The sequence below is a fragment of the Camelus ferus genome, chromosome 24 (assembly GCF_009834535.1).
Source record: "Camelus ferus isolate YT-003-E chromosome 24, BCGSAC_Cfer_1.0, whole genome shotgun sequence".
In the NCBI taxonomy this organism is placed as follows: domain Eukaryota; kingdom Metazoa; phylum Chordata; class Mammalia; order Artiodactyla; family Camelidae; genus Camelus; species Camelus ferus.
In genome coordinates, this window is record NC_045719.1 from 17,499,159 (window position 1) to 17,526,314 (window position 27,156).

Sequence of the window (27,156 nt, forward strand, 5' to 3'; positions counted from 1 at the left end):
TCTTAATTTAGGGTTAGCTTACCTGATATTATGCAACTGGAAAACAGAAAAATGGTATGACCAATGATATATCTGACCCATACTTTTACTTATAGCAGCTGAAGCATGGAAACACAGCAGTGCTTAGGCTGAGAGTAGAGGCAGGCCCTGACTGAGGCCACCATTGCCCACAGTTTTTGATCAAAAGCATGTAAGCAGGGGCTGTGTTGGAGTTCAGGCTAGGATTCAGAAGATTTGGCTTGTAGGTCTGTTTTTGCCACAGACAAGCTATAGTTTTTTTGTTTGTTTTTTTTTTTTAAGGCGGGACATTACATCTGTTTTGACCCCAGTTTGCATCTTAGTAACATTTAGAAAAGTAAAGGCTTGGGCTGAATCAGGGGACCCTAAGATTCATGACACCTGTGAGGTCAAAATTATTTTCAGAATAATACTAAGAAGGTATTCCTAGTTTTTATAATCATTCTGTCACAAGTATATAGTGCCATTTTCTGGTGACTACATGACTTGTGATATTGCAACAGATTTAACACAGAAGCAGATAGGAAAATCCAGCTAAATTCTAGTATGTCTGTTAAAGAGATTTGCAGAAATAAGAAACAGTGCCTTTCTTACTAATTTTTTGTTTTGGAAAATACAGGGTTCTCCCCTCCCCCCATAAAAGTGTTATTTATGTTAACATGTAATGGGGTTTATTGTTTTTAAGTAAACTAATAAGTATTTTTCAAATTTCTCAGTTTTAATTTCTAATGTGGTTAATCTTGGTACATATAGCCTATGTAAACAAAAGGTCTCTGGGGTTTTTAAAAAAAATTTAAGATTGTAAAAGAGTTCTGATATTAAAAAATTGGAGAATTGCTAGACTAGATTGTCTCCAGGTCTCTTCTGTTTCTGAGATTCTGTGGCTCTAGAATTTTTAATTAACATCTCTTTTAGGTGGGCTTCTAAAATCCAATGGAATTTTCCCAAATGTCTTAAATATACCTACTATAGTATTCTTATGCACTCTGCATTAATTTTATTTTTTTATTCCACAAATATGTATGGAGAGCATTCTGGGCCAGGCACAAACGCAGAATTTCCTGAATTCTGTGAAATTCGTACCATTTACTATGATTTTATCTGTGACATTAAAAAAAAGTTTTAATCTACTTATTTCAGCTAGTAGTGCAAGAATGACATTAGGTCAGTAAAAACCATTAAATAGTATAAAGAATAGCTGTCAGTGCAGGTATTAAAACAATTGCAATTATATTAATTGCCATGAAATGTCATCAAAGACTACATGGATCTCAATATAGGGATTGGTTATAAAATATTAATTTGGGCTTGTATATTTTATCTTCCCATTAAAAGTAAGGTTACATAAAATGAATTGCTTGTGTATCACTGTAATCTCTAACCATTATGATTGATTTTCTCAGAATTGGACTCTCCTGTCAGGTAATTCAGGTATTCTTTCTAGGACATGTATCACTGATATAAAATTTAAATAATACCATTTCATATTTTTAAAATGTCTGATTCTTAACACGTTACCTTCATGCACCTTAAGAGTAATTGTCAATTATGTGGTTAGGTAAGTGACTTAATTTCTATGACATATGAAGAAATTAAAACCCAAGATCACAGCTGGCTGGCAGCAGGGTTAGGACATAAATCTGCGACTTCCGAGTACAAATCTAATGTTCTTTAGGCAATCCCCCAGCTGCTTTGCCTTAGGCCAGAAGAAACAAATAAATGGAAAATCCAAACCTAAGTTATTGGTTATATGATTTTCCCTGTTTTGGTTCTTAATCCTTTTCTTCTGGCATCAACAGGAAGTTGTAAATGTTTGAAAGAGCTATTCTGAAATATATATCAGATCTCAAAAATACGTGCTGTACTTGGTAGGAGCAGCTGACTGTAATGTCTCCTATATGTTATTTCTGCCAAAAGTGTTTAGCCTGAATCTTACGAGGAAACAACCAGACCTACCCAAATTGAGGAACATTCTGCAAAACAACTGGCCTGGACTCTCATTGTCACACAAAAAAAAGAAGGGACTGGGAAACTATTCAAGATTAAAGGAGACGGAAAAGATGTGACAACCAAATGTGCAAAGTGTGGTCCTTAGATTCTGAGCTTAAAAAAGTTATAAAACATATTACTGGGACAATCTGGGGAAATTTTAATATCGCTTATGTATTATATAACAACACTACATCAATGTTTAAATTCTTGAATCCATCCAATAATTGTATTATGGTAATACAGGAGAATGTTCCAACTCTTGGGGAAAGTATGATAAAATATTTGTGAATCGGAAATCATGTCTCCAACTTATTTTTAAATGGTTTGTCAAAAATAAAAAAGGGGGTGTGTATACATAGAGCAAGATATTAAGCTGATATGATGAAATCTTAACAGTTGGTGAATCTACGTAACGGTATGAGTTTTATCTTTTCTATAGCTTTGAAATTTTTCAAAATAGCTGGGAAGAAAATAAAAATGTTTACTGAGATAATTTTTTTTCAGCTCCTTCTACTGAGTTAGTTTCTGGAGGATCTGATAATAAAGTGATTCACTGGGAAACAGAGAATAATCAGGTGGGTAGACAATGTTTATGATCATAAGAAATGACTTATATTTACTTTTATTTCCCTTTTTTTTTTTTGCCCTAATTTCTACCATATTCTTCCTTTATGAAGTTTCCTCATTCTTGTTTATCAGTAATTCAGATCCTGCATCTTCATACTTCGCAGGTCCTGTACCCTTCCCTCTGGTACCTGCTTCCCATATTCATATGCTGTCAGTCATTTCTGTGAATTTCCCATCATTTAGAATAATTTTCAAACTGCTCTTAATGTGGGCTGTTTGTTTTCATTGATAGCAAAAACTAACATTGTTGTGTGCATAGGACAGCAGTTGCCATGTGGATATAGACTTACATAATTCTAAGTGATGTTATAATATGCAGTACAGGGGTGTGTATGGACCTCTATGGATGGACAATCTAATGGTTGTTTCTAGTCGAAAGCAAAGATTAATGATGTAAAATTAGTGCATTGGGTATTTGAGCATCTGCCATGCGAAAGATGTGGATGAAGCCGAATCCTGTTCATGAATCATGTACATAGATTTGAAGACAAAATGCACTAGAATTACTAAAGTACAAAGGTGGCTCCATGGGTGGGTGTTTCCACTTGCTGTACCACATGCACACGGCTGTGCAAGTTCGGTGGACATTTAAGAGGCAGCCTTTAAGGTGGGTCTTATAGTGTGAGATGATTTTCCTTAGGAGGAATTAAAAGAGGGAAGATTCCGGGTAGGAAAAATGCATGAATCAAAGCTCAGGTAGGAAAGGAGACCACTTGCTTAGGAGTATCCAGTTTTAATCAAAGCCTAAGATGTCTTTAGTGCAGGGCTTTCCAGAGCTTGTTCAGAGAATTATTCATCTCTCAGTTCTGTGAAAAAGGAGTCTGTGGCCAATCAAATTTGGGAAACATTGCATATCATATACATCTCTTAGAGACCACAGTGCATGTGAGCATAGTGAAGGCTTTGAAAAGTCCCACTATGGACAAACCTGCTTATCTTTGCTGAACTAGTATTTTCCAAACTTACTTCATGTCTGATTTTTTTTTTCCCCTTTAAATCTCTTGGCATCCTTTGCAACTTTGAGGAACACAGTTTTGGAAGTGTTTCTAGGTAATGCGTTATAAGCAGTAATGCTAGAGAAGTTTTACTCTTCTTACATAGAATAGTATAGAGTAGGAGAAAATCATGACATTTGAATACTAGCTTCAAGGTTTGTTCTTTATTAGCAGACATTCAGAAGTCACTGAGGATTTCTAAGCAGTGGGCTGTGAATATCAAAAGAAGATTAATCTGACAGGAGTGTGCCAAATTAGGATAGGAAAAAATAAGAAGGAAGGGCTATGGGATGTATTTTTGAAGGAAGAATGATGTTGGCATTGACTAGATTGTTTTCAAAGGAGTGGGGAGCTGGTGGGTAGAGGAGTGAGAGCTGGTGGGTAGAGGAGTGAGAAATCAAAAACAGTGGGGTTCTGTCTCAGGGCCCTGGGAGGAGGATGCTGCTCCAATGCAAAATAGGCAAGTAGCAGGGAGGATGTGGAATTCAGTTGTAGACATGTCATTCGAGTTACTGGCAGACACCAAAGCTTGTCCCAGAGAGAGGGGGCAGGCGTGGAGGTGGGGATTTTTGAGTCACCTAGACTTAATGAGAGCTCCAAAAGGGAATGGAGCAAACCAGCTCCTGTTTGGACTTATTTTGGCAGAGGAATCCGGAGAGTGATTTGTGATCTTGTTGAGACTTTCAAGACTCTTTCCTCCCTGCTGCCCCAAGCTTCTGTCAGTAGAGAGGATTGCAGGCTGAGTATCTGATGGCAGACGGCAAACTTAGTGCCGGACCAGAAAGGAGAATGTGAGGCCAAATGGGGAGGAGGAGAAGAGGAGGATGAAAGACATCAGAGGATTTGGGGGAAGGGGCCACACACTATAACCTTAGAGGCTTAGTTTCCTTCCATGCACACCAGTGCTCACTACATCTTGACTTCTGATAAAAGGAAATAATTCTAAGCCAGTATAATGAGAGATTTGAGTCTTTGAATGGTGGACGTTGTTTTCTAAAAAGCCTGTGAACTGGAGAGATTTGTTTCGTTTCAGCTTTTGAGATTCTCTGATGGTTGAAATACAACCTTGCTTAAAGATGTGAGTTTTTTTCATAGATTTAATTTTTTAGGGGTAATGATACAGACTCATTAAAGTTTGAATACAGAAAGAAGGAAAAAGATACAAAGTGTCAAGCTAACATTCTAATGAACATTATTCCAACTCTCTAGTTATGTGTGTATAATTTTAGATGAAAATGATTTTATTATACTTGAATTCTAAAAAGTATTTTTTTCAGAGACGCCAAAGGTTAATGATAACAGGAAGTTAGTCCCTTATACATAGCTGTTAATTACCTTCTTGAGTGGCAGAGTTCTGCTTTAAGTAATTGGGAAAACAACTGTGGAGACATTTAAGCGACACCTCTATTTCAGCAGGCAGCAATTTACAGAAGATACCTCTCAAAGGAAGTGGTAAACTCTCACACATTTGGATCTCAAAAAATAGACCCCAAATAGCAAAAATGATGTCACAGGGAATAATCTTGCATGGCAAGCAGGAAGACTTGATAAACAGATGGGATTTCCCAGTTTCTGCCATCTTTCCATTTTTGTAGCTCTGATTCAGGCAAGTGTGAGTGGATTCTAAAGATACTTGGTTAAAGTTTAGTGGAGAATAGAATATTTACTCAGTCCCAAAGTATAATCTCACGTATTACCACCACCAAAAAAAAAAAATTAACTTCATAGTGAAAAAAACCATGGCAGACACTACCTTTACTAAGATATCAAGGCTAATTTCACTAGAAGTAGAACAAACTGACATTGTGTTGCTCCTGATGTGATGCATGTATGTAGGGATGTTGTCAAAATGTATACCCTGAATCTGTTCATGAAGAAACAGACTAACCTGAGAGGAGCAGCAATCCACAAAGCTGGCCTGTATTCTTCAAGAATGTCCATGTTGTGGATGTCTTTCCGTGATAATAAACGTGCATTTATCTACATTATCCTTTTTCTTGGCTTAGAATATATGTCTACAGTTTTTTAATCAGTTTCCTATTCATACTTTTTAGATTGATGGCAGTTTTTCTAAAGAGTGTGTGGTGAATATCCTTCTGCATTTGTCTTTTATCATGCGCTACACTAGTGCTGCTCTCCGAGTAGATTCTCAGATGTGAGATTGCTGTGTCACAGGGTGTGCACATTGTGTGTGTTCATACTATGAGGCCAGCTTCTCACAAGTTTACGTTCTTCTCAGCTGAGAGAACTTATTTCCGGGTCAGGCATTTTAACAGTACCTTTAATCCTCTGATGCTGGTTAAATGAAGGTAAAAGTGATCATTCCTTTTCTATTATCATGTTTTTGTCATTTTGTGTGATTCAGCTTTTAAAAGCAGTCCATCTTCAAGGCCACGAAGGACCCGTTTATGCAGTGCATGCTGCTTACCAGAGGAGGGCGTTGCACACACTGCTAGTGTCCGCAGCTGCCGACTCCACTGTTCGAGTCTGGTGTAAACAGGGTTCTGAAGGTAGGTTTAGAGGCGTTATAATCCCAACGAATGAAATAGTAAATACCAAATGAATGACAGCTTAGAAGAGCATACATGTGATTTTTTCAGTCTTTCAAGCAGTTTTTAAAAAGTTAGAATTCTAATCTACATGTTTGTTTCTTTTACACTTTACCAAAACTGTTTGATGATATAAATTCCTTCAGAGCTTTTTCATTGTAAGTCTTTGTTCTCTGTACTCTTGTTAAAAATTGGCCATTTAGATTCATGTGGTCACTGGGAGCTCAGGGCTGACTTCTCTCATCTCAGTGCTGACGTCCAGGGCTCTGATGATGCTTGGGTGAGGCAGCTCTACGTGAATAAGCTCAGAGTTAGTTGTTCACGGTGTGTTTTATTATTTCTTAGTAACATGCCTTCAGACCTTGAACTTTGGAAATGGATTCACTCTGGCTCTCTGCTTTTCTTTTTTGCCTAATACTGATGGTGAGTATCCTACTAAGTGTATATTCAAAGAGCAATATATTTTCATAACTCCATACAGTCAGAACCTAAGAACATAATGGATCTCAATTTTGTATCTAAATGTTTTCAGGAAATAAGTTGAGATATACATAACATAGTGATTTCTCAGTGTTCAAATGATGTGCAGATAAAACATAAGGTTGGGGGGGCTAATTAGGAACTTTAGTAGCTGTTAAAAATTTAAGTGACTTAATGTGTTCTTAAGATTGATACTGCTGTTTATCAAATATATTGTCAATGTGTATAGATCTAATTTGGGAAAATTATGTAGCTGTGTGAAAGTTGAAGTTCTGGGATAAGCTGAAAAAGTACTGAGGATGGACCATGGGAGCATTTATCTCCAGGCAACAGCCCCTTGCCCATCCTGCGTAATGACAGTTTGCCTAAGACCACTTCAAATCTCCCAGACAGAAACAATTTGCCTTTTGCTATGAAACCTGTCTGTACCCATCTTTGATTATCCTCCAAAGCTGCTGGCCAGTGCCAGTCAGTCTTATGCCTCTTCAGTTACCTGGAGGACAGACCTGGTGGGGAGAGGCTGGATCGGAAGCCTCCAGGCTCTTTTGCCACCTGCAGAAGGAGCTGTGATTCCATGGTCTCACGTGATGCCTCCACATTGTGCAAATGCTCCTCAGGATGAGAAACTGCACGCATTCTAGTTATATTACATAAAATTTAAATTTTTTGCACCTACATTGAGGCCAAGTGACTGGAGCTTTTTGGCTTTTTTCCCTTAGTTGATTAAAAGAAAGCTAATTTTATAGTCACACCTTTCATAGCTTTTTAACCATGTAGTTAATTATATGCTTTTTTATTTTGTTCTTTAATTATTTCATAGATTTTGTTTTACTATCAGATTCTCAAAATGTAAAGTCCTCAGAGTAACAAACATACCTTTAAATCTTTGTGCAGTAGCCATGATAGTAAACTCTCCTGGAAATTTTGTTACTCACTTGGACTAACAACGTTTCCTCTTCATCTTCTGGCTGCTGTTGTTAAATACTCCTAGCTCACTCCTGAGACTCTCTTTTTACTGCTCCTTCTACCGTAAATGACACAGAATAGAGGAACGGATTCTCAGTTAATTAATAGTCATACTTTGCCCAGTAACCATTTAATGGAACATTTTAGAATATTAATTTTATTCCTAAAGACATTTATCGAGCACTTTGAATTTAGTTGTTCAGTAGTGTGGGGAGTAGAAGTCAGGACTCTTTACCTGGAGCTTAGAATCCAGCGTAGGTGACAGTCATAGCATGTGATGGAATGCCTACAGTGAAGCCTCTTTTCTCCTCCCCCAGTGCCAGTATTAGCCTGTGGCGATGATGACTGCAAAATTCACTTATTTGTTCAACAAAACGATCAGGTAATTAATGATGTTTATTAAGAGGCTAGAATTATGTTCTGCCTAATTACATATCTTAATACAGACTATTTCCAGATTATAGAATTTTAGGAATGTTCTAGTCTAAAATAATCCAACAAGAGGATCTTTTTTGACAGCCCTCTCCTAAATGGTTTTTGAATCTTTGTTTGAACACCAGATAGCTGCTGCTTTGGCCACTAGGTTCGGAGTTGTTGGAGGAAACAGTTCATTAGGTGGGGAAGGCAAGAAGAGAGACGCTATAGTAGTGTTTTTTCTTAAAAGTTTTAGATGAACAATAGCATACCTACGGTGAAATACTCTCCAGAGGTGGTTACTTGTCCTTCTGAGCTTTACCTGTTCTTTGGGTGGTTAAACTAGAGGGACGTTTCAGAAAGAGGGTTGGTTAACTTTAGGCTTATTTAATTAATAATAGAGATACTTATTTCTTTGCATTTTATCAGACAGTTAAAAGTGATTGTGAATGTTCAACCACCCAACTTTTTTCTGTATTGTACCCACAGCATGTTGTGAACATTTAACAGTATTTGAGGTCTACAGATGTTATGTACTCAAGATTGCTCAGTTAAGTGATTTAGATGATTATGAAATTTTTTATCCCCAAATGAGAGCTCTAATGTCTAATCAGATGTGTTCTCAGTTAAAAAAGAAAAAAGATGCAGTAGAACTGGCTGAGACCAAATGAAGTCACTGATATACGTGAAAATGTTAAATTCTTATACCAACTCCTATGATTTTTGTTGTCTGACTAGTTTCAGAAAGTACTGGTTCTCTCTGGACATGAGGATTGGATAAGAGGCGTCGAATGGGCAGCCTTTGGTCAGTATGAAATTTTGCTAAAGTACACATAATGGGACAAGTATGTGTAACTTCCAAGGAAGCAGCCTCTTTTTTTTTTTTTTTTTTTTGGTATATGTATATTTTTATTGGAGTATAGTCATTTACAATGTTGTGTCAATTTCAGCCTCCTATGTTTTAATTTAAAACTTTTTGTATATATCATTTTTCTATTGTCCCACTTAGAAAAGAGGATACTTATCCCTTTTATCACCTATTATTTGGGGTGGTAGCGTATGAAACTTGTTGATGTTTAAAAGAGGGCACTAGCTGACTATTACATATGCAAACGTTCTTGACAAATTAGTAGATTGTATATGCATAGCATATATTATAATCACTTATTAGCATTGTGTGTATACTGAAAATGAATATAGGCCAAATGAATGAAGGATAAGGAAGCAAAATCTTATTTTTTCAGGAAATCTAGATATGTGTATATTATAAAAGAGAGACTCTTATACTTAAAAGTTAAGAATACAATGTTTTAAAAATAATAAAATTTGTTTTCTAATTAGGTAGAGATCTTTTCCTAGCAAGCTGTTCACAAGATTGCCTGATACGAATATGGAGGCTGAATATAAAATCAACATCTTTGGAAACTCAGGAAGATGATAATATAAGACTGAAAGAAAATACTTTTACTATAGAAAATGAAAGTGAGTAATAATGAAAATATTTGATGTAACAATACTTAGGTTTCCCGGCTTACTTATCTGTTTCACTACACGTGTATGTTTGTGAAGCTTAGGTTTTTCAAAAGTGTTGAATCCCTGATACTATGTGTTTTTCCTTTTTCATTTTTATGTGAGAATGAGCCATTTTTCATATATGAAACTTATTTTTCTTCTAAAAATAAGTGAGATTTTTTTAAATTGCTGAAAATAATGTTTAATGTTTTTTCAATAAATCAGTTTGTAAAATATTACTAAATTTGCAGTTTTAGCATAGGACGACTTAAAGGAATAATGTAAATTGTTCATACCTTTGTTGGAGGATATTCTTAAGAGACAGCTAAATCCTTGTGTTTGAGTAGTAGTGGATGTCATTCAGTACCCCTCCATGGTACATCCTGTTGGAATGTTGCATTTGAAGGAGAAATTTTCAGATATGTATCTAAATGACAAAGTTAGTCCTCAGTAAACATTGTTCATTGAGGAATATTCTTCTCTGTTATTACTATTCTTGATTATAAAGCCCCATTAGAGCTCAGATTTGGTGACAGATTTTTGGGGAGGACCAGGAAATACTATAACCAGCATATTGTGAGTAGCTGTTTCCAAGTATGAAGTTTTTTGTGATAGTTTCATTAATTATTTTGTTTGAAAGTTCACAATATTGATTTGACTTCCTTTAACTCTGCATTTATCTTAGGGTTTTTTTTTTTTATTTAATATTTTAGACTGTTACACTTAAAGAGTGAGGATAGAAAGCAGACTGGCATGTCTGTTTGTATTTTTTAATTGCAATGTAAGAGTAGCTGTCCCTGAAAATTTAAAAGTAGAACAAATTCCTTAGTTTTTATTTATGGCTCGGTAGGGAAAATGTCAAGAAAAATTTATGTATCTTTAGGACTGTTTTTCACCTGTGGTTTTGAACAATGTATAAAGTTAATGAAATTTAGAATGCGTGTGTTTTGTTGAATCTAAATCATGGTCTATTCTGATTCTGTTTTTTTGGATGTAATTGTACAACTGAGATGGTTATGAAAATGTTCTTTTTAGAAGAGCTTTGGGGAGAGAATGCTTCATTGTTCTTGTTACAGGTATTAAAATAACATTTGCGGTTACTCTGGAGACCGTGCTGGCTGGTCACGAAAACTGGGTAAATGCAGTTCATTGGCAGCCTTCATTTTACAAAGGTAAGAAGAAAAACATACTCATCGCCCACATTTCAGTTAAATCTCCCTTAACAAAATTTTAAAAAGCTGACCAGATGAAGTAGAAGGATACTTTTTGAGTGTAATTAGAAATCTCAAATATTAGACATTTTCAAGTTGGTAAAGTATAATACTGCAGCCCTGTTCCGTTAGACATTCAGGGCCATTGAAAGTTGTGTTTCTAAGAGGGAACAGTATGACTCCTGCCATGATGCCAAAACTGCCATACCCCTTTTCATCTTTTTTTCTTTAAAATTCTTACCTAGTCCTTACGGAATTTAAGAGAAATTGACTTTCAAGCCAGCTTCACTGGAATGCTCAACCTTGGAACTACAGAGGTGGTAATACTGAGATACGTCATTTATGGCAAAGTAGAGGCCTTTCTCCCTCTCTTTCTTTTGCCCGTAACCTCCGTTTGTGGAGTGACGATGGTGTGCGTGTCCAAGCTGGTGCTGGGGTGTAGGGCTGAGCACGGCAGCAGCTTCATATTCTGCCCTCGTCCCGTCCCTTCCCTGGGACAGGAATAGAGAATAGCAGTAATTACTGCTCAAGTAAGCACCATCCAGCTCTTGTCATATTATGCCATATTTTCTGCAGTTTAAAAAAAGGTAAATTAGATATTACAGATAGAGGATCCCTGTGTGTTTTTTCCTGAACCCTTTCCCCTCCATCCTTCCCTTGAGGCTGAGTTGAGCTCATATCATTCCCATGCATATTTTTATACTTTTGCTGCAAATTTGTGTAGCCATAAACAATATTGTCTAACAGCTCTTAAAACTTTATCAGTATGCATTCTTTCTTACAACTTGCCTTTTTAGCTTAACATGCTTTGGATTCATGTAACTCTAATTTATTTATTTTTATTACAGTATATATTCCATTGTCTAAATATTACAATTGGTTTATCTGGTCTAACAGTAGATTTTTGTGTTTCCAGCGTTTTGCTGGTGCAGCGTAGTAGTGAACGTTCTTGCAGTATCCATGTTGTGTTTTTCTGGTCATCTGCAAACAAGATATTTGTCAGTCACCTAAAGACGTTAGTTTTTTTTTTTCTTTAGATGGTGTTTTACAACAGCCAATGAGGTTATTGTCTGCCTCAATGGATAAAACCATGATTCTCTGGGCTCCAGATGAAGAGTCAGGAGTTTGGCTAGAACAGGTAAAAATGTGAATATATAAGGAACAGAAATTTGAGTTTATGAAACAGTAAATCCCAAATCTGTGTTCCGAGAGCTGCAAATACGTGCTCTTTGTATATGTTAAAAAAGTGAGAACATAATCTCTGTCATCAGTGGTTTCTATCGTGAGACATGTGGACTCTATGGTTATGAATTGTTTTCTGTCTGTGGTTGAATAGGTTCGAGTAGGAGAAGTCGGCGGCAATACTCTGGGATTTTACGATTGCCAGTTCAGTGAGGATGGCTCCATGATCATCGCTCATGCTTTCCACGGAGCACTGCACCTTTGGAAACAGAATTCCACTAACCCAGTAAGAAAAGTGTTTTTAAGTAAAGCATTTCTAGTCAAATAGGGTGAATCCTAAAGAAAACCTAGGTAAAAGTGTTGTATTACTTATAACCCTCTGCAGGAACATCATAGAGGCATTTAAGTTCAGATCACTTCACTTCTTTCTGTAGATGTTATTTTGTGATGCTAAGTAAGAAACTCATGCTTTTCTAAGAATAAAAGTATTTATTTTTCAGCATTGTTGAGATACTGAAATTTGCACATAGGTAAATTTTCTTTATTTTCTTTCTTTCTTTTTTTTTTAAATTTTCTACATAAGTGAAGTTTAAGCTGTATAAATTTTAAGCTCTCCCGTAAAGCTATATACATTTTTTGATGCAAGTTTTCCCTAAAATGTAGAACCTCTTTGTTCTCTTAAAAAAAATCACGAAATTTGATATTTTCCTGCTGAACAACTAGGTACTCCATTGATAATTATTGAATGAATGACCAACCAAAGGCATTAGAAGTACTTGTTATTTTGTGATTGACTATAGTGATGCTCTCAGGGGCTCTTGATATGTGTAATTCTAAATGGTCCTCCCAATATTGGGCTCTTCTAGATCTTTCTTAGAGGTTTTAGTCTCAAAGAGAGGTAATCTTCTTCTAATCATGCAGCTGCCTCTCAGCACTACTCCGTATCTTACTCTCTAATTTGCTTCCTGTCTGCTGCTTTGGGTTTAGGGAGGTGAGGTAGCAGGAATTGTGGCTGTGGGCACCGGCCTGGGAGCTGGACGACCTGGGCCTGAATCTTGTACTTCCTAGCTGTCTTTGAGGACATTACCTAACCTTTGTCTCAGGTTCTTTATCTGTAAAATGTAGACAGTAATAAATAGCTCCTACGCATAGGGTTTTCATGATGCTAAAATGAATTAATATTTGTATAGTATGAAAAGCAAAGCCTGGCACATCCTGGATGCTATATATTTTAAATAAATAAATGAAAGAAGTAAGAACATAGAGCAAAATATGAGGCAGCAGATTTTGAATGTGCATTTAATAGCTTCTTTATAAAGTGAAAATTCATGGAGAGCCTCAGGGGTGCCATCAGTTAGTGTGTGGAACTTACATAAAGAGCAGATTCATGGGTTTGCATAACCTTCAGTTTGTGGGCTTTGGAATAGTTGTTTTACGTAGGAGAATTTGAAGTCTCAATACATGGAGTGGTTTACTCTTTCCTTTGTATCTTCCGTTTGGAGTTGACCTTTAAGATTATTTCTACTTTTAAATGAACCAGGGAATCATTAGCTACGACACTTTTAAATAGATAGTTTTAAGGATAAATCTAATTTTGTTCTTAACTTAGAGCTTCTTTGAGCTGTGTTTCAGCTCATCTTTGAGACCTTCATAGAAAAAAGCATTATATGAGTAAGGAGGAGCTCAAACCAGAGGGCAGAATTTCCCTGTACCTTTGCTTATAATTTGACTTCAAATTAATAATAGCTATTTACCAAGTATAGAGGGTGATTTTTTTTATAGACTTTGTATTTTAGAGACATTTTACGTTCACAGAAAAATTAAGCAGAAAGTAAAGAGAATTCCCATTTACCTCTGCCCCCTACGCATGCTCAGCCATGTCCACTGTCAGCATCCCACACCAGAGTGGAAATTTGTTACGATCAGGGGTAACATATGAAGACAAATAAGCTCTTTAGCACCGTGCTGATAGTCCAGAAGTGCTGCACTTTGTTCAGAACTTTTTGGAAACTCTCATTAAGTGCTAACTTTAGAATCAGTTGTTACGTCACAGAGGAAATGAACAAGATTTCTTTGTTCTAGCCTATTCATGGTTTTGACTAGAAAATAATATAACTTAATCACTGACCATATTCATCAGACTTGGCTTTGAATGACCTTTTAGCTATTTATACAAATTTAACTTTCCTCTAAAGATCAAGTTTTACCACCACTTGAGTTGTTCAAAAAGATGTTTTGTGGACCAGGCACATGACATTTTCTATATTTCATTGTCATTATTTCCATGGTTGCTGGTGCAGGCTCCCTCAGGAGGTGGACTACCTAGCATTGATTTAACCTCTGTCCTCTACCCCTGCAGCTTTTTTTTACTTAACAAAGAAAGTGTGTTAGGCACACACTCAGAATCTACAGACTCATGTTACACAATACTCTGTTATTTAGTTTAACAAGCAAATACTCACGTAGTAACTAGTATGCGCCAGCATTGTACAAATAAAACTTCATGTAATTCTCATAATGACTGAATGAGCTAGGTAACTCTTTTACAGAAGAGTTCATTGAGGCACAGAGAGGTTAAGTAGTATCTGGGTTCTAGGAGGCATCCATAAGTGATGAAAGGAGGGGACTTTACCAAGGTTACTGCTTTAAAAGGACACAGCATATTTGAATGTTTAAGTTCTAATATGCTTGACTGGAAAACAGATCCTCTACTTTAAGATCCCATCTTGTTTACTTAGCTTCTCGCTTTGCTCAGGGGCTACGGTCTTTTCCTGTATCAGACCTGAGGGCTGAAAGCGTTATTAGACTTTCTTCTTAGTAGTGGTCTTAGATTATTTTGATGTGTCATGAGCACTTTCATTGCAGAAAGAGTGGACTCCAGAGATTGTTATTTCAGGACATTTTGATGGTGTCCAAGACCTAAAGTGGGACCCAGAAGGAGAATTTATCATCACTGTTGGCACTGACCAGACAACTCGACTTTTTGCTCCGTGGAAGAGGAAAGACCAGTCACAGGTGAAATGTCTTCCTACTTGATTGTCCACTTTAAAAAACATCCATGAGCACGTGGAAAGCGAGGCAGCATCGTTAGCCATTAGGGAAATGCAGATTAAAGCCTTGATGAGTTGCCAGTACACACCCACTACAATGGCTGAGGTGTAAACTACTGAGGGTGGTAAGGATGCAGGCTGACTGGAACTTTCATACATTACTGATGGGAATGCAAAGTGGGATAGCCACTCTGGAAAGCAGTTTGGTATTTTCTTAAAACTTCAGCATTCCAAAGAAGACATACAGGTGGCCAACAGACCCATGAAAAGATGCTCAGCATCTTTGTTGAGCTGATCATCAGGGAAATGCAAGTCAAAACCACAGTGAGATACTCCCTCATACCTGTCAGAATGCCTAGCATCAAATAGATAACAAGTAACAAGTGTTGGCAAGGATGTGGAGAAGAGGAGCCCTTGTGCACTGTTGGTAGGGTTGTAAATTGATGCAGCCAGTATGGAAAACGGTATGAAGTTTCCTCAAAAAATTAAAAATAGGACTACCCCACAATCTAGTATTTCACTTCTGGGTACTTGTAGAAAACAAACAAACAAAAAACCATTTCAAAAAGATATATTCACCCCTGTGTTTATTGAAGCAATATTTATAATAGCCAAAATATGGAAGCAACTAAGTATCCATTGATGAATAGATAAAGAAGATGTGGTATATACACAATGGAGTATTACTCAGCCATTAAAACAATGAGTCATATTGTTTATAACTGTGGATGGATCTAGAGGATGTTGTGCTAAGTGAAATAAGTCAGGCGGAAAAAGACAAAGACCATATGACTTCTCTAAAATCTGGACTCTAAAAAGAAAACAAAATGAAAACAGACTTACAGATACAGAGAACAAACAGGTGTTTGCCAGAGGTGTGATGCTGGGTGAAATAAGTGAAGGATTAAGAGGTACAAGCTTGCAGTTATAAGTAAGTCACGGGGTGTGATACACAGCATAAGAAATATGGTCAGTAATGTAATAACTTTATATGGGGACAGGTGGTTCCTAGACTTACCTTGGTAACCATTTCATAATATATTAAATGTCAAATCACTATGTTGTACACCTGAAACTAGCATAATACTATGTATTATGTCAACTATGTTTCAGTTTTTAAAAAAGCTTAAGCATACCTGTATTCTTTACAATTCGAGCAGTTCAGATTTTAGTTGTCAAAATGTGTTTACTTCAGTTCCACATAAAAAATTTTCTTACACCTTGTAATTTTAGGTTTAATTCATTAAGAAACACGATCAAATCTGCAGTGAAAGCTAATGTCTAACATTATATAGCATTACATAATAGTGGTTGAGGCCAGTTTTTGTTCAAGAAACTTTTCAATCGTGGCCCTGAGCTTTAAAAAACCACAGTAAAACTTTACCACTGGTAAGACATTGAACTATATTGTGCCACAGAGAAAGTATTCTCAACTTCAGTTTCTGACAGAAATTCATGGAACTGATTATGGGTCAGTCCATGAGAGCTAATGAAATTTGCAACTGACATTTCTGCTTCAGCAGCACGTGGTAGATTAAAATTAATAGAGCCCAGAACATTGGGGACGACACTGTAGTCAAGTAAAAAATGAGGCAAATGATTTGGAGTGGTTTTCTGTGGCTCTTGGTGATTTGTTACCAGTGTGACTCAGTTATTGTTTATTCATGATCCATTAAAAAAAATCAATATATCAGACTTGACCAAAATGTGAATTTTCTGCTCTTTGAAAGACGTTGTTCAGGAAAATGAAAAGACAAGTCCCAAACTAGGAGAAAGCATTTACAAAGCACATGTCTGATAAAGGGTTTTTATCTAGAGTATATAAACAATTTTCACAATTCAATAATAAGAAAATAAACAACCCAGTAAAAAGAAAGGTCAAAAGATACTTCTCCAAAGGAGATAGATATATGGATGGAGATAGATAATGAGAACAAGAAAAGATTCTCAACACCATTAGTCATTAGGGAAATGCAAATTAAAGCTACAATGAGATACCATTGCACACTATGAGGATGGTTGAAGTTGAAAGATTGACCATACAGGTGTTGATGAGGTGATGGGCAGCTGGATCTCTCATACAACACTGCAGGTGGGATTGTAAAAAGTACAGCCACTTTGGGAAGTAATTTGGCAGTATATTGACATTTTAAATAGACATCTACTAAATCACCCAGTTTTCCTACCTATGGGTAGTATTTCCCCAAGAGAAATAGGAGTATATACTTATGCAAAGACTTGTACACAACGAAAGTTCATGACTTTTTTCAGTAAAAGACCAAAACTGGAAACAACCCAAATGTCTATGAGTAGATGAATGGATCAACAAGTTGTTGTAATGGACCAGGGCCCTATCAGGCCTTCCCGGGACAGGCCCTCCCCCATATTCTCTGCTGTAGCTCCTCTCTGAAGTACCCAGATAAGAGTGACCAGAAATGGCTCCCTCATGGTAAAGCACGTTCTAGCCTGACTAAGTTGCACATGTTGCCCTCTTCCTTAGAACACTCACCCTCCCCCTTAAGCATCCATTGTTCCAGGCATAGAAATGTCCGGAGATGTGACTCATTAACTCCTGGTGCAGAAGACAAACACCAGACCAAGGTCCGTTGGAGGAGGAGGTCATGGTCTGATAGCCACAGAAACAGGAGGCTCTGACAACAGGTTTTCTTGACGCCAACGCAGAGCTGTGTCAGGGAGGAAAGTGCAGCCCCTGCATGTTCACAGGTGTTTATCAGAAGCTCTGTTCTTGGACTCTTCCTGAAAAACTCCCTGTTACCCCTCCCCATATCAGGGTTGCAGTCTTGAAGCATTAGCTTGCTGTGACCCCCTTTGCCTGGCAAAGAAATAAAGCTGTTCTTTTCTGCTTCCAAAACTTTGTCTCCAGATTTCAATTTGATGTTGGGGCACAGTGGCTGTGAGTGAAAAAGATTGAACTGTTGATAAACACAACAATATGGATGAATCTGCCTTATGGTCACATTTCTATGGCATATGGAAAGATTTTATATCTGAAATTTTGCTTGTTGAAAAGACTTCAGTTTTTGAAATGTATGATCATTTTTGTTTATCCTATTTTGATACCCAGGTGACTTGGCATGAAATTGCAAGGCCCCAGATACATGGATATGACCTGAAATGTTTGGCAATGATCAACAGGTTTCAGTTTGTATCTGGAGCCGATGAAAAAGTTCTTCGAGTATTTTCTGCACCTCGAAATTTTGTGGAAAATTTTTGTGCCATTACGGGCCAGTCACTGAATCATGTGCTTTGTAATGTGAGTATTCCTCTAAATGCTTTAACTAAATCTAGCCACTTCATTTAAAATTTTAAAAAATTTTACTTAAGGCTGTAAATGGAGTATATGGGTAGAAAGGAAATCAAATCATGTTATTGGCCTGACAAACTTGTGTGTGTGCTGTGGTAGGCAGTAATTTAAATACTAAAATTAGAAATTTTGTAACAAATAAGCCCAAGACACTATAAAGAATTAAAATGTTAAATTAAGGCACAAATACTGTGTATCATCACTGTGCTAACAAGTACCTACAATAAAACAAAACATAACAGGTGGGTCATGTTTTCAGAGATTTCCATCTAGATGTAGATTGGGGTGGGGGCAATGGAACTAGTGTACCTGCAACTGTTAAGATGACACCAGTTAATTGCTAAATCTTGTGGTGGTTAAAGTACATTTCATAGAAGGAAGTGGTCACTCTGCTGGAATAACGAGAAAGTGGGGCTTCATTTGAGTTTTGAATGGGTAAGTTTTTATTGATTTTTGTTTCTGCCCCCTTTCTACAGAAGATTTGAACACTTATAAAAATGCATAGGTTTTAAAAATTATAAAGTAAGCAGTTTTGAAGGAAGGGAAAGGAAGTAGGAAACGTGTTGTGTGTCACAGGCGTGCACGTCGTACAGTCCTTTGCTGTGCTTAGAATTGGGTCCCAGATTTGCTTCTGAGCTTGAAAAGGATAAGTACACTTTTGATAGGCAGAAGGAAGGAGAGAGAGAGCAGTGGGCAGCCAGAGCTGTTCGAATGAAGAGTATATAGAGGGAAATGGAGAGGCTGGGGGCAAGTCAGATGATGGAGAACTTCGGGAGGCAGGCGTAGTTTAGACTCTGGGGTACCAATGAAAGTCCTATACAAGGTGATGAGAAGCACTTTAAGGCGAAGAGTTACATGGGAGCAGTATACACCTTTGAGCCCAGAGACTTTGAAGGCAGAGATGCTAGAACCAGTGGGGGTAAATCTGGAGAAGAAAGAATCATTTTAGAAGAAATGTCCAGTTAAGTTTCCTGGAGTGTCTCAGGAGCTCCTCCTGCCAGGGGCTTTCTTGAGTATGTGAAGAAGATGAAAGATTCTGCTATGCTGTTTTTAATGCTAATGGACAGTAATGAGATCGAAAGGGAGGTCCTGATTGTGGTTACAGAGCTGACCATATGGGGGTGGAAGGGTAGTTGGTTTGAGGATCTCACAGTTCTAGGGATTGAAAGGTAGTCTTAGGATTCCATAAGAGGCTTAGTCCCAGATACGTGTTTAGTTCTGTGTCCTGAGATACAGGAATCCTGTAGACTGAGAAGTTCCCATACTAAATGTTGGGATATGTAGGAATGCCTCTTATTATTTTCATAGTGTTTTGTTTTTCTTGGTTTCTGAAATAAAGCACGCAGTCTCTCATGTCTCAGGTAACCATTCTTTGGTGATGATTTAAATTCCTATTGCTCATGTTTGTGTTGAGTTTCAGCCTCTGTATTAAAGTTTAAATCATAAGAAATGTTCTTAGTTTATGGACATGTGCCAATTTTGATGATTAACATACAGTTTCGTATGTAATAAATTCATTGATATAAATTGTAGCATATAAGCAGATTATTGCCACTTCAGAGGGCACTGCTACAAAGTTTTAAGATATTCAGAATTGTAAATACATTTAATGACAATACTATGACTGTGCCTTCCTGGGAAACATCTGTGTTTGCGTGAGCATCAGCAGGGATGTGCCTGTGAGACTCTGGGAAATAAAGCTCCAGGCCTTGCATTTTCAGCCCACTCTTTGCTAGAAGCCAGCAGTGCTTTCCTTTGTCAAACCTTGAAACCCATTGAGCTGACAGGGTTTGATGAGCTCATGGATGGGAGGATGCCCAACTCTGTGGATTGGGTGGGGGCTGGGAGTCAGCTGGAGCCTGGCTGCTGGAGGTGATTGCTCAACATTGCATCTCTTGGTTCAGGAAATGGAAGTGCGGGCAGATGTCTACACAAAATGGTCTTTATACTGCTTCTTAGCATTTATGTGCATGGCATTTTTTATAGTGTCTGAGATAAGAGTAACCTTTGGCATGTAAAGTATCTATCATGCTTTTTATTCCAGCAAGATGGTGATCTTCCAGAAGGAGCTACTGTCCCTGCTTTGGGATTATCAAATAAAGCTGTCTTTCAGGGTAAGGCTTTCGTCTCCAAAATTATTGAACTCATACTGGTACTTAAAACCTAGTTACAGACTTGTATAACATGTGCCTAATGTTCATTACAGGGTTTTGTTTGTTTGTTTTAATATCACAATACATGCATCTTTCTTCTCTATCAGATACTTCCTGGTAACTACTCTGTGTGCACAGGCAGGCCCTGAAATAGGTGCTGCTTGTACAGTGTATTTCATGGAGCACTTACAGCCATAGATGCTAATGTGGGGAGCCTGAAAAATGTGTTCTATAGTTTTAAAAGTTTGGGAAATGTGAGCTCAAAAGAAAAGGAAGGACTCTCCATGGAATTGACTAGTTCGATAAGGAGCACATTTGGGAAATACCAGCGTAGTGGAAGTACCCTTGGCTTTGCAATCACGTGGCTGCAGCTCTGAATTGCACTACTTTGAATTGCACTGCTTCGAAGTGCCGCTACTTTCCAGCTAGTGGCATTAATACTAGGACATGTGTAGGAGACGTCAAGATGGTGACTACATTCATGATGTTGATGTGTTTCTTCTAAACTAGGAGATATAGCTTCTCAGCCTTCTGATGAAGAGGAGCTGTTAACTAGTACTGGTTTCGAGTATCACCAGGTGGCCTTTCAACCCTCTATACTTACTGGTAAGAAAAGGCACAAAGATGGTTTACTAGAATCATTTGTGTACATATTGCGGTATCTGTCACTGCTGACCTATAAGTGCTGTAGAATTCGTTTGCTTGCATGAAAATTGCAATGTTGTAAATTTATTGTAGAACCTCCCACTGAGGACCATCTTCTGCAAAATACTTTGTGGCCTGAAGTTCAAAAACTGTAAGTTAAACTGTACTTAGCTCTTTGGTCTGATTCTGTCCTAACTTGTGATTCCCTCCCCGCCCTCCATCCCCAACCTGATTTTCTCCTTTGCTTTCTCTTACCTACATTTTCCCACCTGCTCTAGAGTTCCTTTCGTGGCCTTTATAAGGGGCGAGAATCAAACTTTGTTTTATATTGCTATGCATTATATTTACTAGCTTTTATTGGTCTTAATTTTTAAAATAGAGAGGCATAACACTATATATATATATATTTTTTTTTTTCCTTCAAAAAAAACATTTTTAAGTTTTGTTATTCTCTCAGTTTTTTTTTTTCCTGCAGTGGTTCCCTGTCAAAACCTTTCCATGGTTTATTGTTTATTGTTCTGTCTGGCTTGGGGTGAAAACTTGTATTTAATCTAGTTGTTGGAATAAGTTGTATTACTTTTAGGGAGTTGACATTTTTCTCCAGTCCCTCTGTTTTTTCCTGAAATATTTGCCTAGACAAAAACGAAATGTTTCTTAAAAGCACTGTATGTTAACCAGAGAGATTGATGTTATTTTCACATTTAAAAATTTTGCAGCATGAGAATAGGTACATTTACTGATACAGGGGTCATCCTTTTTCTCTTTTTAAATTTTAGATATGGACATGGTTATGAAATATTTTGTGTTGCTTGTAGCAATTCAAAGACTCTGCTTGCCTCAGCTTGTAAGGTAGGGAATTTTGCCTTTTTATTCTACTTGGTCACAGGTTGTTTGAGTCGTCAGGCTCCTGCAAGTTTAGTAGTGATTTGGACAGAGTTCAACCCGAAAGGTCCCAGGTGCCTGCCTTTTCTGACTCTTGCTTTCTCAGTCTCTTTTCCCTTCTATCCCTTCAGCAGCTTGTAGTTGCATTTTCAATCTGTTTCAGCTATACATTTTGTTCTTAAATACTTGATTTGAGCTGATTTATGCCCCTACTCAGAAACTGTTTAATTGAGGGAAGGGTATAGCTCAGTGGTAGAGTGCATGCCTTAGCATGCACAAGGTCCTGGGTTCAATCCCCAGTACCTTCATCAAAAAACCAAACAAATAAATAAAAAATAAACCTAATCCCCACCCCACCCCCAAAAAAACTATTTAATCATATCTTAGAATGAGATCTAAAAATGTGATATACAAACTTTTAGTAATGAGAGTTCTGGGGACACAGGGGAATGAGAAGGTGAAGCCTAGGGTGCCCTCCATCTGACCATCTCTCAAGGACACTCTGGGTACTGACCTAAGTGAATAGAGTCCCTTGGCCATTGCCAGGGTGAGGCAGGGTGGAGGCCAGCTCACTGAGCCACCAGCACGTGGCACTGCTGAATACTGTGCCTCACACATCTGCCTGGGAGAAGGATCCTGAACTTGCTATTCAGTATTTATCTGTAATCTGTGGAGGCGTATCTGAAGTGTCTGAGACCCACATATTCCTCTAAATTTCCCAAAGTTTATTTACTTGTTTTAAGTAAGGAAATAAATTGATTTACTTGTTTTAAGCATGATGATGTGAGCTGCCCACCTGTACGGGCACCCTTTTTTTTGTTTATTTGTTTTTCGTCTCTGCTTTTGCTGCCGCTTCTTGCTGCTGGACTGTAGGAGGGGCATCAAGACATACTGTCACGCTCCTTCTGCCCCACCCCCTTGCTTGTTGTCCCATTTCTGAGGGTGGTCCTGGGAGTACTTCCTTCTGTTATTACAGGGGCCTTTAGGAAAAATAGGGCTTAAGAGCAGGAATAACTGTGCTTCCACTGAGCAGCTAATTTGTTTTAGCTTAGGGCGCTGCCAATCATGTACTTGATTATTTCCTCCTTTTCAAGTTGGCTCCTTTGTAGCAAGTATGTGCATCTCTTTTAAACTAACATTTTTAACAGCTTTCTTTAGATGTCATTAGTGTACTATAAATTGCATGAAAGTGAACAGTTTGATAAATTCTGACATATGTTTATACCTGTGAAGTCCATACCATAATCAAGATAATGAACATACCATCACATAGTATTTTGGAGTGCCATTATTTCATGAATTTTGTCTTTTAGTTTTTTTTCACACAAGCAAGTAAACCCAGTCCCTTTTACTCAATATTGACCAGAAGTGAAAGCCTCTATACCGCTAATTACATAATTAATACCCAAATATATTCTTCTTGTAAAATATTAAAGTGGTATGGAGGTTCCTCAAAAAATTAAAAATAGAACTATACCCTATGATCCGGCAATACTGTTTTTTTGGTATTTATCCAAAGAAAATGAAAACACTAATTTATAAAGATACATGTACCCCTATGTTCATTGTAGCATTATTTATAATGGCCAAGATATGGAAGCAACCTAAGTGCCCATTGGTAGAGGAATGGATAAAAAAGGGGTGGTGTGTGTATATGTATATATATAAATATATATTTCTTTTTTTTAACATTTTTATTGATTTATAATCATTTTACAATGTTGTGTCAAATTCCAGTGTTCAGCACAATTTTTCAGTCATTCGTGGACATATACACACTCATTGTAACATTTTTTTTATATATATTTCTTTATACATATACACACATACAATGGAATATTACTCAGCCATAAAAATAAAGAATGAAATCTTGCCATTGGACCAGGAGGGTAAGTGAAATAAGTTAGAGAAAAACAAATACCATATAGTTTCACTTATATGTGGAATCTAAAAAACAGAACAAATGAAACAAAACAGGAACAGATTCATAGATACAGAGAATAGGAGTTTGTTGGGGGTGGGAGGGTGATGACCAAAGTAGGTGATGGGGCATTAAGAGGTACAAACTTTTACTTATAAAATAAATAAGTCACAGGAAAGTAATGTTCATCTGGAGAATATAGTCAGTAATGTGGTAACAACTTTGTGTGGTGATGGATAGTAACTGGACTATAAGTGGTGATTATTTCATAATGTATAAGAATATTGAACCACCTCTGTGCTGTACATCAGAAACTAATATATCATGTGTTAATTATAATTCAATTTAAAAAATTCTGCTTAAAGTGCTAGTCTCTAATTGTTCATCATTTGTAATCCCAGTCTTTCTCTTCTCAGAGGTACACCTTTTTAGAGTATTTATAGTACCTTCTCAGAATTTGTGTTTTTTTTTACACATGTGTAAAATATACCATGGAAACAATTTTTATTTTGAAAAATGGTTTTTTGGTTTTGTTTTTTTTTTTTTTCAGTTTATTTCTACTTAAATTGCTTTACTGTTTCACTTCTGTCCTATAGGCAGCTAAGAAAGAGCATGCAGCCATCATTCTGTGGAACACTACATCTTGGAAGCAGGTGCAGAGTTTAGTTTTCCACAGTCTGACTGTCACGCAGATGGCCTTCTCTCCTGACGACAAGTTCTTACTAGCCGTTTCCAGAGATCGGACCTGGTCCCTGTGGAAAAGGCAGGACACAATTCCACCTGAGTTAGGTAAAACAGCGCCTGGTTGGGAAGATTATTAGTGAAGCATTTATGTCCATTTTACCTAGTGATAACAAGGAAAAGGGCAGAGACTGGTGGTTGTGAGTCGTCCAGAGTTCTGTGATAGCTTCCTTGTGAGGATGGTGTGTGTTCAGGCATCTCAGTTAAAGAAGCCAGCTTCTACTCTGGGCCTGGCATAAACTGAAAAAAGGTGAAAAGGAAAAAAGGCTTTGTGTGGTTGCAGCAGTGGCCTGTTCTTATTCCTCCAGTTTAATTGAGTGGGTAAAAGCGAATGTTTAAAGTACTTTTGTGTTGTTTAATCCTGTTCTTAATTTTCCATTGATATAACCTGCATGCAGCTTGATCTTACGATATTTCTGGTCCTTTAGTATTTTGTATTTTAGACACTACCAGGGACTGTGACACATACTCAGCAGTATATGTTAGAACAGACTGATTTCTTTTGCAACTGGTGATTTCCTAACATGCAACCTTTACTTTTTAAAAAGTTAAAATGATACTAATAACAAATCCATTAATTTGTTATATCTTTATGGATTGTAGATTAATAGGTATATTAATTTGCCCTCCATACACAGTTATGTCTTTTAGGTTTAGTCCATATGAGGGCTAGAAGTTACTTCACACTTAAATCTGACAAAGGAAAATAATATAAGTTTTTTTTTAACATTATTTAAGGGTGCAGTAATCTTTTTTTTCGCATAGTTAATATGCAAATTTGGCTACTTCCTGAGTAAGGTTAAATTTCTTCAGGCTCCTTCCATAGGCATAAATTGAACCTTTAATTAGTGTCTAGAAGATGTTTGGCATCAGTCACTAGAGAGTGACTAGTCAATATAAAAGCATTTCCTGCTAGAAAAATAACTGTATACCTGTAGTGTTCTGGTGAGGGGTCAGCTGCCTGGCCTTGGTCTGTTGCAAAAGTCAGTGTATATATTACTAAATTAATGCTGTATGTACGTGGCACTTAAATATAGCTCTCTACCAGGTAAATAGCTTTCTCTGCTTTGTGAGGAGTGCATACGTGTTTCTTTCAGACCCAGTTTTCAGTCTCTTTGCCTTCACCAACAAAATCACTGCTGTGCACAGTAGAATCATTTGGTCTTGTGATTGGAGTCCTGATGGCAGGTATTTCTTCACTGGAAGTCGGGACAAAAAGGTAATTTTTTTTAACTTAGTATTTTTTCAAACGTGAAATAGTAGTATTACAGATATGTTTGGATAGAAAACACAATCTTTATTTTCTGATACAACTTTAAAAAATCAGCTTGTGTATTCCCTTCTCTGTTTTTCAGGGGCATACATAAAAGGCTTTTCTTGTTCAATTCTATAAATATGTGTCTCTGAAATATCAGATAGGAAAGAAGACCCTTCAGACACATGACCTTCATCAGATGGCCCCAGTAGGAGAAAAGTAGTCAATGAAATGGGTCAGGATGAAGGAATTAGGAGAGTAGGAGTGGGTGGAGGGAAAGATAGCTTCTACTTCTGTTTTTCATGCTTTTATGAATTTAAAATCCTTTCCATAATGAATGAATATTACCTTTTCATTCAGCGGTAGACGCTGGTATGTATGTGTATGTATCCTGAGCTTTGAAAAAAAATTAAAAGAAATTAGTCAGCAGTAGGTTGTTGACCATGGCCCTGGTTCTCTGGGAGATGTTCGCCTGGCCTCTGGTCTTTCCGCAGTTTTCCTGCTCTTGAAAACGTCCTTTCCTTTTTCTGCAGTTCCCACAGACTAGAAGTGCTGAGGCTCCTGAGCGCTTCCTGTCCTCTCCTGCCCTCCCCCGTCGTACTCAGGGCACAAATTACCAAAGTGGAGGACTAATGTGGGCATGTTGTCACTCAGTGAAACATTGAAATGTCAGCCTCTGAAATGCTTTCTCTCAGCTCTTCATTTCTGTCATTTGCCTAGTCGTTTCTTCCCTGGCATTTGTCCTCCTATTCTTTGCTAGCTGCTAAGCCAGCAGGACCGCATCCGCCCTCCAGGGTCACATCCAGTAGCAGATGGCCCAGCTGTGGCTCTCAGATAGGTCAAGGCTGAAGCAGACAAAGCATCGTTCACCGCGCAGTCTCAGAACTGCACTTCTGCTCACGGGGGCAGAGCCTTCTGCTCGGAATCTTGCTTCGGTCCTGCGTTCTGCAGCTGTTGTCTGTTTCACTGCCCTCTGTGATCAGTCACACCGCTTTGAGGCATGAGCTACCAGGAAAACCTCATTTCTTATGTGGTGTATCATCCAGGTTAGGACCTCCTGACAGCTGAGCTGATTCCCTGAGCAGTGGGTGGTGTAGCAGAAGAGTCAGGGACGTGGTTGGCTCCATACATTTTGTGGGAATTTCTTGGGGAGGTGCCTGAGCACCTTGATGAGGACATGACGGATAGACTCCCTGAATCAAAACAGGTGTCCTGCGTGTAAAGAGCAGGCTAGATGC

At 37.6% G+C, this 27,156-nt stretch overlaps 1 protein-coding gene and 1 long non-coding RNA gene across 2 annotated transcripts in view; one reads left to right on the plus strand and one right to left on the minus strand.

The window, feature by feature from the left end:
- Positions 1–27,156, plus strand: part of ELP2 (elongator acetyltransferase complex subunit 2) — a 32,281-nt gene that overhangs the window by 2,476 nt on the left and 2,649 nt on the right. Inside the window, exons 3-19 of the mRNA XM_006183405.2 lie at positions 2,515–2,585; positions 5,998–6,142; positions 6,527–6,604; positions 7,945–8,009; positions 8,780–8,846; positions 9,383–9,523; positions 10,630–10,725; positions 11,802–11,902; positions 12,101–12,232; positions 14,812–14,961; positions 18,082–18,270; positions 20,366–20,435; positions 20,985–21,080; positions 21,213–21,270; positions 21,896–21,968; positions 24,519–24,711; positions 25,761–25,882. Of these exons, the coding sequence (XP_006183467.1) occupies positions 2,515–2,585; positions 5,998–6,142; positions 6,527–6,604; positions 7,945–8,009; positions 8,780–8,846; positions 9,383–9,523; positions 10,630–10,725; positions 11,802–11,902; positions 12,101–12,232; positions 14,812–14,961; positions 18,082–18,270; positions 20,366–20,435; positions 20,985–21,080; positions 21,213–21,270; positions 21,896–21,968; positions 24,519–24,711; positions 25,761–25,882 (1,847 nt within the window). The remainder of the gene's footprint in view (positions 1–2,514; positions 2,586–5,997; positions 6,143–6,526; positions 6,605–7,944; positions 8,010–8,779; positions 8,847–9,382; positions 9,524–10,629; positions 10,726–11,801; positions 11,903–12,100; positions 12,233–14,811; positions 14,962–18,081; positions 18,271–20,365; positions 20,436–20,984; positions 21,081–21,212; positions 21,271–21,895; positions 21,969–24,518; positions 24,712–25,760; positions 25,883–27,156) is intronic.
- Positions 208–26,930, minus strand: LOC116659562. The gene is made up of 3 exons (XR_004314926.1): positions 26,805–26,930; positions 13,908–13,911; positions 208–218 (listed from the first exon to the last, which is right to left on the minus strand). It is a non-coding gene; the product is annotated as an uncharacterized LOC116659562 (long non-coding RNA).